At 43.8% G+C, this 18,255-nt stretch overlaps 1 protein-coding gene across 2 annotated transcripts; it reads left to right on the forward strand.

Annotated features, from left to right (window-relative positions):
* Positions 1-1,184: 1,184 nt before the first annotated feature.
* On the forward strand, positions 1,185-18,241 carry rufy2 (RUN and FYVE domain containing 2). Of its 2 annotated transcripts, XM_061814285.1 has the most exons (20): positions 1,206-2,130; positions 3,646-3,819; positions 3,925-4,042; positions 4,937-5,038; positions 5,188-5,311; positions 6,483-6,547; positions 6,632-6,697; positions 6,783-6,852; positions 6,947-7,048; positions 8,337-8,453; positions 8,525-8,617; positions 8,720-8,794; positions 9,049-9,146; positions 14,850-14,969; positions 15,057-15,186; positions 16,329-16,423; positions 16,598-16,646; positions 16,739-16,819; positions 16,895-17,089; positions 17,184-18,241. In XM_061814285.1, exons 1-19 carry the CDS (start codon positions 1,833-1,835, stop codon positions 17,036-17,038), a joined length of 2,121 nt encoding a protein of 706 aa, XP_061670269.1. In that variant the 5' UTR covers positions 1,206-1,832; the 3' UTR covers positions 17,039-17,089; positions 17,184-18,241. The 2 variants fall into 2 exon arrangements, with proteins under 2 accessions (XP_061670270.1, XP_061670269.1); XM_061814286.1 differs by lacking the exons at positions 14,850-14,969; positions 15,057-15,186; positions 16,329-16,423; ... (2 more) ...; positions 16,895-17,089; positions 17,184-18,241 and adding an exon at positions 11,848-13,400 and having other exon boundaries at positions 1,185-2,130.
* Positions 18,242-18,255: the final 14 nt, after the last annotated feature.

Raw genomic sequence — 18,255 nt, forward strand, 5'->3', positions numbered from 1 at the left:
GAGGAAACCCACGCGGGGAGAACATACAAACTCCACACAGGTGGGGCCGGGATTGAACCCGGGACCTCAGAACTGTGAGGCCAACGCTTTACCAACCTGACAGCTCTATCACAATTTACTTAACGTAAAGTTTCTCCGCTCTGTCAGGGAACACGAGCGGACATCTTGTTTTTTTAGGTTGCTTTAGCTGTTGAAGCAATCATATTTTTGCAGACTTTCATTTCATTTTTACATCCTACTTTTCCTTTAATCTATCTATAATCACCGGTCAAGAATAAAAGGCAAAAAGATGGAAAATCATCTCCAGCCAAAACTGCTGCACTCACACTCGACTCTCATACCCAAAACGTACAAGCAGGGTATTTTAGATGGTATGGTGTAGAATTGGCAACCACGCCACGGGGCGTCAACGTCGAGTCATCGGGCATTTATTTCTCTGCAGGGACTTAACACAGTGAGGAAAATATCTGGAAGTAAAGCAGTCACATGATCCGTGGTCAGCCATAAGCTATTAGGGCGAGAGAGGGACAACGGGAGAGCGAGCTTAGTGCACAGTGGAAAATGCAAATGAAGATGAAAAGGGACGCTCTTGTTTACTCAAAACATTTTGTGTTGGAATGGAGACTCCACTGAAAGCTATGATGCATTGTCAATTTTGTTAATATACGGATCTGACATTCTTCTGCTAAAATCCGCACGTTCTCATTTCAAGGACACCACGGTGAGCCATTTCATATCTCTGGAATCGGCGTGACTCGATCACACCGGCGCCGAAGCCCTGGGTCAAGGAGGCCCCCGCCGGCAATGTATTCCCCGCAGAGCCTCCATCGCTGGGGAATCACTCACAGCGAGAGTATGGAGCGCTTAGCCTACAGCCAAGGTAAGAAAGCGCCTACATTAATGCACAGACATTCATAGAGTATATTCATTGCTTGAAGTCCATGTTTTATCCACAACAGAGATTACATAACGCACGACACTAATGCTGTACATAATTTGGATTCTATTCAATCTAATACAGTCCAGCCTCAGTTTTTATCGCCCATTTTGCTGCGTGGGTTTTCTGTGGGTACTCTTGTTTCCTTCCACATTCCCAAAACATACATCTGAATGATTAATGAAGATTAACCATTGCTGTACATTTGAAAATATTGCTGGCGTCGCACAGAAACTTTGACTCTCCAAAATCAACACGACTTTATTCTGATCACCTGAAAAATACAATACGGGATTTCCATACAAATCATCGTTTTGCATCCTCGTACTTTCTCGCGAGGGCCATCTTATCTCATTTATTTATGTATTTATTTGTTTATGGGGGCGGGGGGGAGGTGTGCAGTTGTCGCCGACAGCCAACAGGGGGCAGCAGAGCGTCAGCCATGACGTAGTGTTTCCTATTGTGTGTCCCATGATTGGGTTGTTGACGCCGCCCCTCCAAGGCAAGGCGGGCGGACGGCACAGTCACACGCCGACCGCGGCTCCCTTCCGCTCGCCGCAAACACGTCTCCACGGCGACACCATGTACGGAAAAGAAAGCGTCTCCGAGGAGCGGCACGTCTGTGTGTTGCCGACGCCGACGCTACGAACGTTCAGCATGTAGACTCCGCAACGACGAGCCTCGCCTCGCCTCGTTTCTTTTGGTACTCGCGCCCCTCACCTGTCATTATCCCAATCCGGCCTATGCAATTGCTGTTATTTCTCAAGTTCGGTTGTCCCAGCGGTCCTCGGGTGCGCAAAGCGTCAAGCCCACCGGCCGAGCGCGACGGTAGCCCAGCGGCACGCTCAGCTGCGGGTGGGGTTGGGGGGTGGGGGGGGGGGGGACGTAGCCAAACATGGCATCGGCCGCCGAGCACGACTTGGCCCTTTCCGAGGCGGACGGCGGCAAGGAGAAATCTCAGGTGTTCGGCATTTTGAGGCTGCAGGAGGAGAAATTTAATGTCTCTGAGAAATCTGTCCCCACCGTGAAGGGAGGAGGGGGGGCAGGAGGAGGAGGAGGAGGGGACGGCCGGTGGCAGGCGCCCATCTTCGCGTTAGCCAGGAAAGCCTCGGAAACCATTTCAGGGAGCATTCACGTCCTGCCTAAAGTGTCGGAGAACAGAGCATCCGTGGCTGGAGACTGGAGCGTTCAAGGTAAGACTATCGCCATCCTTTCATTTTCGGTGGTGCGAGTCCTCGTGAGAGTCTTTTAGGTGAAAAGCGGGGTACAGACTGGACTTGGCAACAAACGAGCATTCACACTCACGTTCACGTCTATGGACAATTTTAACCGTCCACGATGAGCCTCGCGTGGATTTTGCGTTTCTGGAATGTGGGAGGAAGTCTTTGGTATCTGGAGAAAACCCACGCAATTTCCTGAAATCTGAAGGGTTTAGGCAAAAGAATTAAATACTCTTCTGATAGATGGCAGAAGGCACGTAAGGTAGTTCGGTGACAGAAATAAAGTGAGAATTAATCTGTGTATCTGCCTAGTGCTGTAAATCCATCCATCCATTTCCCATTTGCTTATCCTCACAAGGGTCACGGGCAGTGCTGGAGGCTATTCCAGGTGTCAACGGGCAGGAGGCAGGGAACACCCTCAACTGGTTGCCAGCCAATCTCAGGGCACATGGAGACAAACAACCAGTCGCACTCACAATCACACCTAGGAGCAATTTAGAATGTCCAATTAATGTTGCATGTTTTTGGGATGTGGGAGGAAACCGGAGTGCCCGGAGAAAACCCACGCAGGCACGGGGAGAACATGCAAACTCCACACGGGCGGGTCTGGGATCGAACCCAGGACCTCAGAACTATGATGCCAACTCTTTCCCAGCTGGTCCACCGTGCTACCTGCTGTAAATCCAACACGATAAATCATGACACGCACACACCGAGTTATGTAAACTTGAGTAAATTGAGACTCGCTCTTCGTTGTATTTTAATATCTACTGAATCCCATCCATCCATTTTCTGAGTCTCTTATCCTCATGAGGGTCGTGGGAGTCCTGGAGCCAATCCCAGCTGTCATCAGGCAGGAGGCAGGGTACACCCTGAACTGGTTGCCAGCCAAATGCAGGGCACACAGAGACAGACAACAGTCGGACTCACAATCACACTATTTTAGACTTCTCTGACATTCTTGTTATTATCATAAAGATGATTGAATTTAAGATTGCTGCTGCCTTTCGTGTTAGCGCGTGTTCGAAAGGGTGGGTTCGGTTCTCGGTGCCCCTCCACTGTCAGTCTTAATCCCCGGATAGATAATGGGCGTGTTGTGTCAGGGAGGGCATCTGTCTAAAAATAAATAATAATAATAATTTTGAATGTGCCAAACAAATCGTGTGACATTCTTTTTTAAATAGCTTTGAGACAGTCAATATGGGGATTAATAAGTATGGAGAACATTTGCACTGTAACGGGAATTTTAAAAAATTGCAGTAAAGTTGAATTCCACATGATTCTATTGCTTGCTTCATACATTAGCTCCATGTAGTCACTTTAGCTTTAAACTTAGTTATGCTGCAAAGCTAAATTTGCTTCGCTGAGGAAACAATTCACACAAAGTCATTAGGAGTGCGTTCTATTTCAGATTTCTGAACAACTTTAAAATATTAAGAATTTCGGGATGAGGCAAAACGCCAATGAGGACGTGTGTGTGTGTCTCAGCTCTGCGGGATCCAATGGCCATGGAGCGGGCCAACCTGCTCAACATGGCCAAGCTGAGTATTAAAGGCTTGATCGAGTCGGCGCTGAGCTTCGGAAGAACGCTGGACTCGGACTACCCGCCTTTGCAGCAGTTCTTCGTTGTCATGGAACACTGCCTCAAACATGGACTGCGAGGTAAGACTAATGCAGCTTCGTGTATCCAGCCAGGTATGTTGTACCTCCCTTCTCAATAGATGGCGTGCATCTGAAATATCTTCTTGGGTTATATTTTTTTTACAGTGAAAAAGTCCTTTCTGGGATTTAACAAGTCTCTTTGGGGCCCTCTGGAGCTGGTGGAAAAACTGTGTCCGGAGGCAGGAGAGATCTCAGCCTCTGTACGAGATCTTCCGGGACTCAAGTAAGGAATCGACATAAAATTGGATTGCCTGTGAAGTGTACTACTGTAATTTCTCGAGTATAATGCGTCCAGAAGTATAATGCGCACCCCCAAAATTGACCTAAAAAAAAAAATCAGAAAAACCCTTCTACCAATGTACAATACGCACCACCAATTTGCCGCTACCCACATGCTCAGAATATTAAGAATTATCTGTATTCATATTTTGTTAGGTTTATACATGTATTGTTTTTCAAAAAACTGTCCGTACAACAATCATTAATAATAATCATCGTGCATGTGGTGATGTAGCGGTAATATAATCTCGGGACAGGCCACAGGACACGCTTGTGTATAGATTTTTTTTTTACCACGCTATGTACCTGTGTACGACTATACAATGTGATTGTATTTTTTATTTTTCATCCATACCTAAATATAATGCGCTCGATTAACTTTTTGAAAATATTTTTTGGAAAAATGTGAGCGTGGTTTTTGAGAAATTACGGTATTTGGAGTTGAAATGGAAATTTCCGTTTTGTGTTTACGCTTTGAATAAATCATTTTACAACATTCCTAAGAAATCATAAAGTCCCGTCACAGTCTCCGAAAGCCCGTAGATAATGCTAATAATCACATTTTTCAAAAATTCGGAGCTTCTGTTGCGCATTCATGGAAGCAGACTGACGGGTGCAAACGCAACATAACATAGAGTAAAGTTAATTTCACTTCCCCTTTGACCTTTTTATTCCCTCTAAGTTGCATTGTACAAAGCTCTTCACGCAGTACATATTTAGTACATATTTTAATTTAGTGACGTGAAGCCCAGTGTGGTTTCCAAGCACTTGATTTACATCAAAAGCGAAAGGAATGAATGACTAAACGATAAAGTGACCTTCTGTCTGCGTCGTTTAGGACCCCTTTAGGTCGGGCCAGGGCGTGGTTGCGACTGGCCCTCATGCAGAAGCGGCTGGCCGACTATCTGCGACTCCTCATCACCAGAAAAGATTTGCTGTGGTAATTGCAAACCCGCTCAACACGCGCACACAAGCAAACAACATACTTTTGATCATCAGAATTTCGAAAGTAGGACAATTATAATCGTTCATCTTCGGCGAAGAGGACGTGAATGTAGAGAGGTTCCTGAGAGTGTCATTCGCCCGCAGCGATTTCTATGAGAATTCAGCGCTGATGCTGGAGGAGGAAGGCGCCGTGATCGTGGGCCTGCTGGTCGGTCTGAACGTCATCGACGCCAACTTGTGTGTCAAAGGCGAAGACCTGGACTCTCAGGTAATCTCCTCCCACGCTGACATGAGTGACAATGTTGAAGGCGGCGGGAAATGAAAGCGGCCCTTGACTGTTGATGTGAAACTATGCTCGTGTGAATTTTAGGAAATAAAAAAATTCCCAGTTTCCCCTCAGGCAGGTGGGGAGAAGTATTAGTCATTCTACTCTTTATCATAAGCTAACGTTTTCTAGCTAATATTTGTTTACATGCTTTTATCAGAAATCATATTTCTCCTGGAAATGAATGGAAATACCACTAATTTGTCCCTGGACCTCTGAAATCACCAATTTTCTTTTGTTTTTATACAAGAAAAATAGCACCCTGCTTTATAAAAATATACAGTAATAATAAAGTTGAAATGTAGATAATGGGTGACACGGTCGCTCAGCTGGAAAGCGTTGGCCTCACACTTCTGAGGTCCCAGGGTCGATCCCGGCCACGTCTGTGTGGAGTTTCCATGTTCTCCCCGTGCCTGCGTGGGTTTTCTCCGGGCACTCCGGTTTCCTCCCACATCCCAAAAACATACAACATTAATTGGACACTCTAAATTGCCCCTAGGTGTGATTGTGAGTGTGGCTGTTTGTCTCGACGTGCCCTGTGATTGGCTGGCAACCAGTTCAGGGTGTACCCCGCCTCCCGCTCGTTGACAGCTGGGATAGGCTCAAGCACTCCCCACGACCCTTGTGAGGATAAGTGGCTAAAAAGATAGATGGATGGATGGATGGATATACAGGATAGTGTGTGCGTGTATTTATCAGGTGTTTGCATTAAACTAGCAAACCTTTGTAAGACAAATTTCTCTTTTATGTAAATACTGACAAGTAATTCTCTGATTCTGTATTTTATGTTTAATGTTACAATGGAATGGAGTCAACAGTGAGTGGCAATAAGCAGCTTCAAGCTAGCAAGCACTTGTTTTCGGAAGAATTATTGTTCCGTGCAGTCGCTGAACTGAAGTTCATCGGCACCATCTGGTGCTCGTAACGTTTATTTTTGCTCGCTACTCAGGTTAAAAAAAAAAAAAAAAAACATTTTGAGGTGATTCCCTCACTAATTTATATGTTATATGAATTTGGGAATAAGCCCATTATTGACTGCTACTACTTTTATTCACTCATTGTGTCTCAGTTTGTTTTACCACCCTTTTTTAATCGCTTTCTGATCCATATTTAGGTCGGGGTGATTGACTTCTCCATGTACTTAAAGAACGACATCGATGATTACAGGAGCGAAGAGAGGTCGGTACGCTTTCCTATTCTTTATTCTCGCGTTGCACGCAGGCAGCCCCCTTTCAATGTGATCGTTTGTTTCCGTGACGATAGGAACAGCCAGATAGCATCCATCTTGGATCAGAAAAACTATGTGGAGGAACTTAATCGGCAACTCAAGTAAGACTTTTTTTCTTACCTTAAAGTGTGGGTTTTCATCGATATGCAAAGGAAATAATCCTCTGTTTTAAAATGTTGTGTCCAGTTCTACAGTTCACGGACTTCAGGGCAGAGTGGACTCTTTGGAAAAGTCCAACTCGAAACTCATAGAGGAGGTGAGGCTTACTTTGGTTATAATTGTGGAGGCGAAAGACACCGCTTAACTTGATCATCAGTCTTTGTCCACTTTGTGTGTGTGCACTTGTGTAGTTAGCTATAGCCAAAAACAACATCATTAAACTGCAGGAAGAGAACCAGCAACTCAGGAGTGAAAATAGCCTGATTCTTCTGAAGGCACAACAACATTTAGAGGTACTTACACACACACACGGTTTCACAAAACTGCACTGAAAAAGCCAGTTTTCAGTTTTCAAGGCCACTGAGTGCTATTTCATTGAATGATGTGTTTTGTTTATTGGGCACAGATTCCCAAGTCATGTTTTTATTGGGATCGCATTTAAATTTAGATTTCAAAAATAGTATCACTGTCTTGTTTTTTATGACATGATGACATTTTTTTTCTCATGGATTTAACCTATTCATAAAGAGATACATTTTAATTTGTGAAAAGGCTGTTTTTATGCAGCTCTTGTACTGTATCTCATTAGTCTGTTCAGGTGTACCTAATGTTGTGGAAAGTAAGTCTATGTACAGGTCTTAAAAATCGAATGCATCAGTCAATCAGAATACAGCAGAGCTTCAGTTTATAAATTTAACGGACCTCTGACGGGATTGGCAAACCAAAGTAATGTTCCGTTTGAAATGAATGGAAATGCAATTACCGTAATTTCCGGCCTACAGAGCGCACGTGATTATAAGCCTCACCCAGTACATTTGTAAAGGAAATACCATTTGGTACGTACATAAGCCGCACCTGTGTAAAAGCCGCAATTGCCCACATTGAAACACGAGATATTTACAAAGGAAGATGGTAGACAGAAAGATTTTTCAAAGTTTTTAACATAGCAACAATATGGTAGCACAAACAGGGCTGTTAAAAAAAACACATCCCGGTTAAAAAAAAAAACAGTGTGGCAGCTACACAGTAACAACACGGTAGGAGCGCGGTTTAAAAAAACGGTCCGAAATCATTGAGACGCGGCAGTAACGCAGCAGCAACATGCTAAAGCTAGCGCGGCGCTAACAGGGCCAGTTAAAAAAAGCATACCGGTAAAAATCACTGAGACATGGCAGTAACACAGCAGCAACACGCAAGCACAGCGCTAACGCTAGCGCAGCGCTAACAGGGCCAGTTAAAAAAAAAACATACGGTAAAAGTCACTTCCTTGGCGCATATGTTACACCAGTCTCACTCTGACCTTTTCCGCTCAAGTGCCCCCTTGTGACTGTTAGAAAAAAATGAACAAATTAGCCACATCACCGCATAAGCCGCAGGGTTGAAAGCGTGTGAAAAAAGTCGCGGTTTATAGGCCGGAAATTACAGTAATTTGTCTCAGTTCCAGAACTAAGTTATGTTTACTCTATGTTTCCAAACTCTCCATAAAGTGAAATGCTCAATGGTGGTGGGATTCAATGCCGTAAATGACCAGAAAAGCACAGCACTAACAAACTCAGGATGCTTGTTAATCGTTCTGTGAAGGTATCTCAAGGCGACGTGTCCGTGGAGAGAGACACGTACAAACAGTCTCGCCAGGGATTGGACGAGATGTACAATGAGGCGCAACGACAGCTGAAAGAGGAGTGCCAGCTCAGACAGGTTCGCTTCACACAAACGTGCGGGTTGTGTCTTTGTGTGACAACATCAGCGCTTTTTTACACTCATCTCAGGATGTGGAGAATGAGCTGGTGGTCCAGGTGTCCATGAAGCAGGAAATGGAGCTGGCCATGAAACTTCTTGAGAAAGATATTCACGAAAAACAGGTGCGGAATGCGTCTCGCAAAAAAAAAAGAAAGAAAAAAAGTGGATGGGCGCACCCAATAATAGGTTGACGCGTTTGTGCAACTTTTGTCGTCTGCAAACAGGACACGCTAATCGGTCTCAGACATCAACTGGATGAAGTCAAAGCCATCAATGTAGAGATGTACCAGAAAATGCAGGTACGTAGGAACGCACACGCTCTATATACTGTAATTCCTGATCTACAGAGCGCACCCGGTGATAAACCTTGGTACACAGAAAGAGTTTAACGCTAGCGTGGTGGTGCTAACGCGGCGGCGCTAACGCTAACTAGCTCGGCGGGTGTGTAAAAGTCGGGGCTTGTATGCCGGGAATTACGGTACACTAGACGGAAATCGTCTATTTGATTAAACTAGCAAAGAGCTTCTGAAGCAAACGCTCTCGTCTTGTATAGTCGTCCGACGACGAGATGAAGAAGAAGAACAACATGATCAGCCGTCTTGAGGAGAAGACCAATCAGATCACGGCCACCATGAAGCAGTTGGAGCAGAGGTGAGCAGCGCGGAACGTCTCGCCCTAACACAAATGAACATATACAGGAAAATAATTTTTCCTTCTCTCATGTTCTCAATCCATCCAATGCCGGGTAGCTGTATTTTTTTTTTTTTTTAATGATCGGACATTCCTGATTTACAGAAGCGTATTGCTGTCACACACACAAAAAAAATCCTGTTTTTCGGGCTATTTTTTTCTGGGTTTTTTTGGGCAATATTTTCTGTTTTTGGACTAATTTTTCCACCCTGTTTTTCGGGCTATTTTTTTTCTGTTTTTCGGATTAATTCTTTCTCCCTGTTTTTCATGCTATTTTTTTCTATTTTTCGGGCTAAATTTTTTCCCTCTCTGTTTTTCGAGCTATTTTTTTTTCCTGAGTTATCGGGACACATTGAACTCACGCGAGAACTTGTGGACAAAAAGTGACCCTTGGCGGACTCCGTAATAAGGAAAATGACCATTTTATTTACTTTGATCAAATTTTATTTCGATATGGGATTAAGACACTAGGAGATACGCATGTCTCTGACTCGCATAGATGGTATCGTTAACTAAGAAAAAAAATAGCTCGAAAAACATAGGGGAAAAAAATTGTCTGAAAAACAGAAAAAAAAAGCCTGAAAAACAGGGTGGAAAAATTAGTCTGGAAAAACAGAAAAAAATGTCTGAAAAATAGTAGTCCAAAAAACAGAAAAAAAATACCCCGAAAAACTGGATTTTTTTTTTTTTTTGTTTGTGTGACAGCAATACGCTTCCGTACTTACTAGAGGGGGTACAAGCACTGAAAGTCAAGAAGAAAGCACAAGCGTTTTAGAGAACCTTAGTAAACACATTAGTATCGACTCAAAGAAATCTGAAGTCATACAAAGCCTAGACTAGAACCGTACTGAGGAGGTCTGGAGGCAAACGGTTTGGGTCTTCATTCCACTCACAAGTGTCAGCATTTCATCCAAATAAATGTATAATAATACTCAAAGGCACATAAGAGTATTTCATCACGGAACGCATTGTCATGGTGACGTGATGCAACAACAAAAAGCTCGACATTCAAGTGTCCCGGAACTTGATCTTGCATCTCAAGTTTGATCTGCAGATAATGTCGATCTCGAGTTAATGATTAAATCTGTGGACTTTGTCAGGGGCAAAAACACTCGGTTAGTTTCGGAGAATTCTATCAGTCCCTTCCCGTGGTAGGTCCAGTTGCTTCTTCATGTTCCGTAATGGCTTAATTTGGCAAAGAAATATGCAAAATTTTTATTTGGTTTTTGAACGCAAGATCAATTTTCACAATTTTGAGCATGATTAGACTCACCTGTGGTTCAATTCATGTGAATGAGAAAAAAAATATCTTTTTGAAACAAATGAGGTGGCACGGTGGCTCAGCTGGAATGCGTTGGCTTCACAGTTCTGAGGTCCCGGGTTCAATCCCAGACCCGCCCGTGTGGAGTTTGCATGTTCTCCCCATGCCTGCGTAGGTTTTCTCCGGGCCCTCTGGGTTACTCCCACATCCCAAAAACATGCAACATTAATTGGACATTCTAAATTGCCCCGAGGTGTGATTGTGAGTGTGGCTGTTTGTGCCCTGCGATTGGCTGGCAATCAGTTCAGGGTGTACCCCGCCTCCTGCCCGTTGACAGCTGGGATAGGCTCCAAGCACACTCTCGATCCTTGTGAGGATAAGCGGCTAAGAAAGAGGATGGATGTATACGATGATCTTGCGCCATGAGCGAACCTGTTATCCTCTCTGGCTGACTGGGGTGCCAGTGGTCACGTGAGATGTGGACAATACAGTACACCTGCAAAGCTGCAGTATCAGACCTAAACACTAGGGGGCGGCATAGCCTCAGAATATACTCCCCCAAAAAATTAAATGTGTACTTAAGTATGAAGTTTAAACTTGGAAATGATAAGAATTGAATTCATTGATATTTATCCTAAAAGACATCTTCTCATGTACATCATTTTACTGTGACAGTGTTTTCAAACTATTAGCATTCTTAGAACAATGCTTTTGAAGATTGATATTGGAAGAATTATTGAGCTTTGAAGATTTTTTTTTTTTAAAGATTTTTGAGGGGGGAGGGCCGGTTATTGTGCAATATAAAAAAATCTGAGAAATCAGCAAATTCTTCCACGCATGGCGAGTTTAATAATTGTTGCACTCTGTTTCATTCGCTTGATGAGGAATCCTCCTCAGTTGCATCAGTGAGCCCCTGCCATACCCCCCCACCCAGTCACCACCCCCCCCCCCATCAGTTTAATTGCGCTCCGTCCTCTCTGTGAAACATTTCCTCTGCGTGTGTACTTTTACGCTAAGCTCAGAATTTTCCGTTTCCGTTTTGCAACCAAGCGATTGGGCCGCTCTGTATTTGGCATGGATCGAGCTGTCCTGTGATTGCATTCATTTTTGCTGCTTCTCTTCACACGAAAATAACCACAATGTCGCACGTTGGCGTGAAAATTGTCAACTTCGATCACTTCCTGCCTCGAGTGTAATGCGGGCCCATTAGAGTACTGATGTATTGACATCCTTTCTTCTTTCCTTTTTTTTCTGATCTTTTTTTCCTTTTTCCTTCCTCCCGCCTGTTTATCTGTTTTGTTTTTCTTTTCTTTCTTTTTTTTTGCCATGAACTCATCCATTGAACCCACATTGCTTTGTGATTGGTCCCCCCCACCCCCATTCTCCCTCTCCTGCACACAGCGATAAAGATCTCTTAAGTCAGACCAGAACTCTGGCCATGTCGTTTGTCAAGTGCGCCAGCACCGACACCGAGCACCAGTACAAGCTCGTCAAGGACATTTCCTTCTGAGCGCCACCGCGTTCTGCATTCATTAACTCGCCTTTTACTTTAATATCCTCGTTTCCTCCTTTTCTCCACATGCTTGTGTGGACTGTACACTTTGGAGAAATATTGTCATCACTTGGTGGGGAGATGTTCATTGGCGATAATTAGCATTGTGCTATGTTTTTTTTTTTTCTCCCCTGTCGTTGTCACACCACCGGATCTCATTTTCCGAGAAGTTGCGGGACAAAAATGTGCAAATGTACCGTAATTCCCGGCCTACAGAGCGCACCTGGTTATAAGGCTCACCCAGTACATTTGTAAAGGAAATACCATTTGGTACATACATAGGACGCAGCCGTGTAAAAGTCGCAAATGCCCACATTGAAACCCACATTGAAACACTACATATTTACAAAGACGGTACACAGAGAGTTTAATGCTGGCGCCGCTGCGCTAACGGCCAGTTAAAAAAAAACCGGACTGGTAAAAATCACTAAAATATGGTAATAACATGCTAGCACAGCACTAACAGGACCGGACCACTGATGTTAAAAAAAAAAAAAAAGAAAAAAAAACACTGGATAGTGCTTACACATCAGTATGTCGATTGGTGGAAGCCAGTTGGCCGCCATCTTGGTACTCCCGAAACGTATGGAGGACATGGTTTGCAGGTTGGAATATGGTGGGGTTTTTCTCAAAGTTTGACATGTAGAATTAAAATTGGTCGTGTGTTTTTTCAGTTTTGGTAACATGAAGGATTTTTTTATTCGACTTGGTAAGCCAAAAAAGGCTAAGTGCAAAGGAAAGACATAGAACACCGTGACGACCAAGCAACTTTGCATATTACCAATTACCTATTATTTGTTAACTTTTCCCAAAACACGTTGTGAAGTACTACCATCACAACATAGCAAAATAACTAAGCATTTTTTTGTCATAACAACATTAAATTTTAAGTCAATCAGTTAGATATAGTTTTGGAAATGAGGACTCGCAATGGGAAAATACACGCTAAACGCATTGTTCATTTGTTGTCTCTGCAACGTCCTATTTCAGACACAAAATTGAAACTTGTTTCCTCGCATTTGAAAATCAAATTCAATTTGCAGAATTCTATTTTATGAAATTCATCAAAAATTTCACAGAAAAAGTGTTTTCTCGCTTATCCATTGATGAAGTTTGGAAAATATTTACATCGCTTTTTCGTGGAAAACTGCCGCCCCATAAAGGTGAAGCAGAAAGTGAACAACAACAACAACCGTAAACGAAACTTTGTTCAAGTGAATTAAGCTCATCAGAAAATTAAAAAAAAACCTTTACAAACAAACTTTAACATCGTCGAAATAAATCTTACCTGTGGAATGTTTTCTCACAGCCACGAAACTGGCGATTAACGCACAGGTTGCTTGTTTGTTTTAGGAGCATCAAGATGGCGGATAGCCACTTCAGTTTTGGTTGTCAATGAGCCATCCAGTCTTTTTTTTTTTTTTTTTTTTTTTTAGCTCAGTTGACCGGACCTGTAAAAGTCACTTCCTCGGCACATATATTCCACCGGTCTCACTCATACCTTTTTCGCTCGAGTGCCCCCTTGCGTCCGTTAGAAAAAAAAAACCCGCACAAATTAGCCACATCACTGCATAAAGTGCAGGATTGTAAGCGTGTGAAAAAAGTCGCGGCTTATAGGCCAGAAATTACGGTAATATTATCTTTCTATAATGAGTGCCACTTGATTTTGATGATCATCTTTGGACTCTGAAGTACACAGTACATCTCCATCTCAGAGCAATAACTTCCACGACACACAAGTGGTGTTTATTAAAAACCGCTTATGTAGGCTACATAAATTAACATAGAATAACTTTTTTTTGATTTTTTTACTGTACAGTCCGACTTGTTGTTCTTACTCTTAGTGGCATATGTAAATTTAACCCATCAATAAAAATACGATGCTGTAATCACGTGAGGATATAAAACTCAACTGAAGACAAATTTCCCGTCCATTATCTATTATCAAAACAAAATGGAGAAGTATAATACGGAATCCTTTTAGCATCTTTCAGAATCCTTTTAGCGCTGTTAATGAAGAGACCTGAGTCCGGAACCCAAATCTTGGGTGGCCACGGGTCATGTGATTCCTCATCTTTGTTGTGTTTGCAAAATATTTTGGCTTTTTGTTCCAGCCGACTTGCTCGCTCGCTCACGCTGCAGCAGGCCCCTTACGTAATTGATTCATCGATGATTTCATTTTACAAATCGATTCAAAATTAGTTTCCATCTTCATTGCAACGCATTGAAATGCAATCCTGCCCCCACCCCCAACCCCCCAACCACTACTAGGACAACAAAAATTGACGTAATCCAGTCTTTATGCGGCAATACCGAGTCGAGCCGACGGAAAGAATGATCAAATTGGGAAAAAAAAAAAAATAATAAGAATCCGCTGCAGCGCCATCTGCTGGATCAGGTGGGTGACTTCCCCTCTGAAAATGAAAACCGGCGTAACCATCTAAAAGGTTGACCTGAGGACCCCCCGAATGTGACGTTGCTGTAAGGGCTCGACGTATTATTTATCGGCTGTCGCGATCGATCGGGATGTACGAAATCCACGTCCATAGACTCTGACCCGTAGAGGAATTTGTAAAAGTCGGTACTCTCGCTTGTCGTTAACCACCTTGATCAATAAAGTTTGGTGTTTTCAAAGTGCTTTGGAGTGTCTGCGTACGAAGCTTCACTTGCTGATCACAGGCCGGCTGCACCATCGCCACCTTGGTTGCGCTTTTTGGAACTTTTTACCTTTCATTCCCAAACGCAAACGCCTTGCACGTCATCCTGTTTTTGTTTTCCTCCTTCCACCTCCTACGCCACTTTTTTGTTTCTCTTCACGGTCCTGAGTTTGTCGCTGGTTGTAATGGCGCAGATTACAGGAGGCCGAGAGCCACCGCACCACGGCCGAGGAGGGCACCAGACGCTTCAAGGTGGACTTTGCCAACAAGGCCGACAGCCTGCAGCGGCAGATCGAGCACCGGGAGAAACAGCTGTAAGCCCGGCGGACGCGCTCTCGAGAACGCTTGAGACCGCATCGGGCGGTCGTCGCCGTTTGCGCTGATTCTCGTGCGGCCCGCAGGCTGCAGCTGGAGACGGACCTGAAGATCGAGCGGGAGTGGAGGCAAACGCTGCAGAACGATCTCCACCGGGAGAGGGAAACGGTGGCTCAGCTCCGGACGCAGGCGCTACAGATCAACGGCCTCAAGATGGTAATGAAAGAACAAAGGAGAAGCACGTCTGTAGAAACGTCTGCCTCGCGGTTCTGAGGTGGTCCCGTGTTGTCAAACGCGGGCTTTTAAGACGGGCGGTGGTTCTTAAAATGACACCGGCAAACTGTTGCAATTTTTTTCACCTGCTGGACAAGGTGAAGACTTTTCTTACGCCTTCATCTCATCTCGGCTAGACGACTGTAATGCATTTCACTTTGGAGTCAGCCAGTCCTCCCTCAAAGGTCTCCAGATGGCTCAAAATGCTGACCCAAATGCTGTTAACTCCTGTCGTGGCTTCCATTCCTTGCCTGCCTGTCAAAATGGTCTAGTCCTGGCCTCCTTCCCTGAAATATTGCATCTCTCTGCTCCTTCCTTAGTCCCTCAGGTCAGCAGATCTGCTGCTCTTGGAGGTAGCAAAGTCCTAAAGTGGTTTGAGATGTTTCTGCTGGTGGTCTCGAACAATGGAATGACCTCCCAATACGCGTTAGACGAGGTCCTTTTCCTTTCTGTTTTTGAAACCTGTTATTTTTAGTCTTTTAAGTACTTTAAATATTTAAGTATTTTCCGCACTATAAGGCGCACGTAAGAGCCTTTAATTTTCTCAAAAGCTGACAGTGCGCCTTATAATCAGGTGCGCGTTATATATGGGTCAATATTGAGCCTTTAGCGCAGCCCATCTCATGGATGCATTACGTAACCCCAACCTCTAGTGTGGCGTCTATTCTATGCGCCTTATAATGCGGTGCGCCATATGTATGAAAAAAGTTTTATAATAGGTCAGTCATTGAAGGTGCGCCTGATAATGCGGTGCGCCTTGAAACTCCCCTGAGACTCTGCCCTTGTTTTTAACTCTAGTTTCAGTTTTCAAACTGTTCTGTATTCAATTTTTATTTATGTACAGCACTTTGTCTGAGCTGTGGTTGTTTGTAAAGTTGTGTATCATTTAAAAGAAGTTGCGTTCTTTCCACGAGTCGCGGTCTACTTTGCCTAAAGTCAGGTGGGACAGGCACCAGCTCACTCGTGATCTTAATAAGGATAAGTACCATATAACGTGGATGGATTGATACTATCACATTGGTTTATCTAATTTAGCAACTGGAATTGAAAATGTCATAAAGCATGACTGTGTCCCATCCCCCCAGGAGTTCCATCGGCTCCAGGACGAGAACTTCCAGCTCAAGAGCATCTGTGAAGACCAAGAACAAGCTCTTGAGGAACTTGGCTCCAAACTTAGCGAGTATGTACGCTAATGCAGCACGTAGGTCAGCTTCCGTGTCACGGTTGACTGTCCAATCGGAATTGAATTTTTTGAACTCTGTAAATCTGCAGTTCTCTGCACGTTTTGACGCCGGCGTGTTGTCATGACTGGTTTCTGTCTCTGACGCTGCATCCTCATCATTTTGTCCCACAGGTCCAAAATGAAGATTGAGGACATCAAAGAAGCCAACAAAGCACTTCAGGTGAAAACAAAAAAAAAAAAAACACGTTGCGTTTATTTCCCATCCTCGTTGGAAGTCGAGTGGGTTGTAATAAGTTAGCGTGGCTGCTGCAGTGCGGCCAGGTGTGGTTGAAAGACAAGGACGCCAGCCGCTGCAAGCTGTGCGAGAAGGAGTTCTCCATCTCCAGACGCAAAGTGAGCCTCAAACAATCGCCGATTGCACTTTACTCGCTTTTCTCGCCTGCATTGTCGTCGCCGTCGTGTGTCCAGCACCACTGTAGGAACTGCGGCGAGATCTTCTGCAACAGCTGCTCGGACAATGAACTCCCCCTGCCCGCGTCTCCCAAACCGGTGCGGGTGTGCGACACCTGCCACGCTCTCCTCCTCCAAAGATGCTCGTCCAATCCTTCATGAAATATCCCCCTCCCCAACTCGCAGGACAACCTCCCGTCATCTCTCTGCAAGGTCCAACCTCTTAACGCTGCTCCATGTGTGTGCAAATTTGACATTTTCTCACTTGCATGTAATGTGTTAATTTGATTTTTTTTTTTCTTTTTAGCAAGCAAGGGTCGAATGTTCATGGATGTTGACATTTCCTCAACCTTTTCTACTGGATGTCACCGCTGTTGTGCTGAAGTATTAAGACACTAGCAAGCGTTTAGAACACATCGAACGACAAGACACCTCACGGCACTAAAAGATGACCCCCCCCCACAATCCTGGCTGTAAAAGGCACACTAAAAGCACTGAAGACCTCTTGACAGACCACACAATGTTTGCACCAAAATGAAATAAGTATCGCGTTGTTTGAGAAAAGACAAGCATGTTTGAATTCGAATGAAGATGCACAATGAAAAGAAAAAAAAAATGGGAACATGAAGTTTACTGTCATTCACCTCAAGGTTGCTGCTCATATTCACTCAAGCTTGTGTAAATACTTTTACAGTGCCAATACGAAACATGTATTATCAATACTTTGAGGATCATCATTAGAATTGTTGAAAGCAGCTCATTCTCGTTTTTTTTTTTTTTTTTTTTTTTGCTCTTCAACAAGTCTGATTTACAAGCACGTCGCCGCCGGTTCTAGACAAAAATGCAGCGGCTGCGACTTCAAGCACCGAGAGGACCGCCTGGCGTTTTTCATTTGCCATCTCGGTCCGTTCGCTTCACTGAGGTTCCTGAGACAGCGCTGTCTCTGCTGGTGACAATATAGCCTTGAATTATTTTTTACATTTTTGCAACGTATTTTTGGTTTATGAAACGTCTGAGGCCTATACAACTCCCAGGACAAATCAAGCTGAACAGTTTTTATAATACATCGTAAAGGCTACGTGCTCATCTGCACTCTGGTTTTGTACTTGATGCTGACAACTTTGAAGTTGTCATTTTGTTTTCTAATTTATTTGCGTTAACACTTAAAAAGGTAGTAAAGTTTATTTCTAACCTAGGCCTCAATTTGTATACTGTCGCTCATACATAAGTCTCAGTACTCGTGCATTTTTTTTGGTTCTTGTTTATATTGTTAATCAAAGTGAACTTTATCACCATATTGTTACTGATTGCCAAACACATGCTGCCTTGATTAGCAGTTTTGATTAAATCAAATGATATATCTGATTATGCCACAGATT

This window comes from Syngnathoides biaculeatus, chromosome 3, assembly GCF_019802595.1.
Source record: "Syngnathoides biaculeatus isolate LvHL_M chromosome 3, ASM1980259v1, whole genome shotgun sequence".
NCBI lineage: Eukaryota > Metazoa > Chordata > Actinopteri > Syngnathiformes > Syngnathidae > Syngnathoides > Syngnathoides biaculeatus.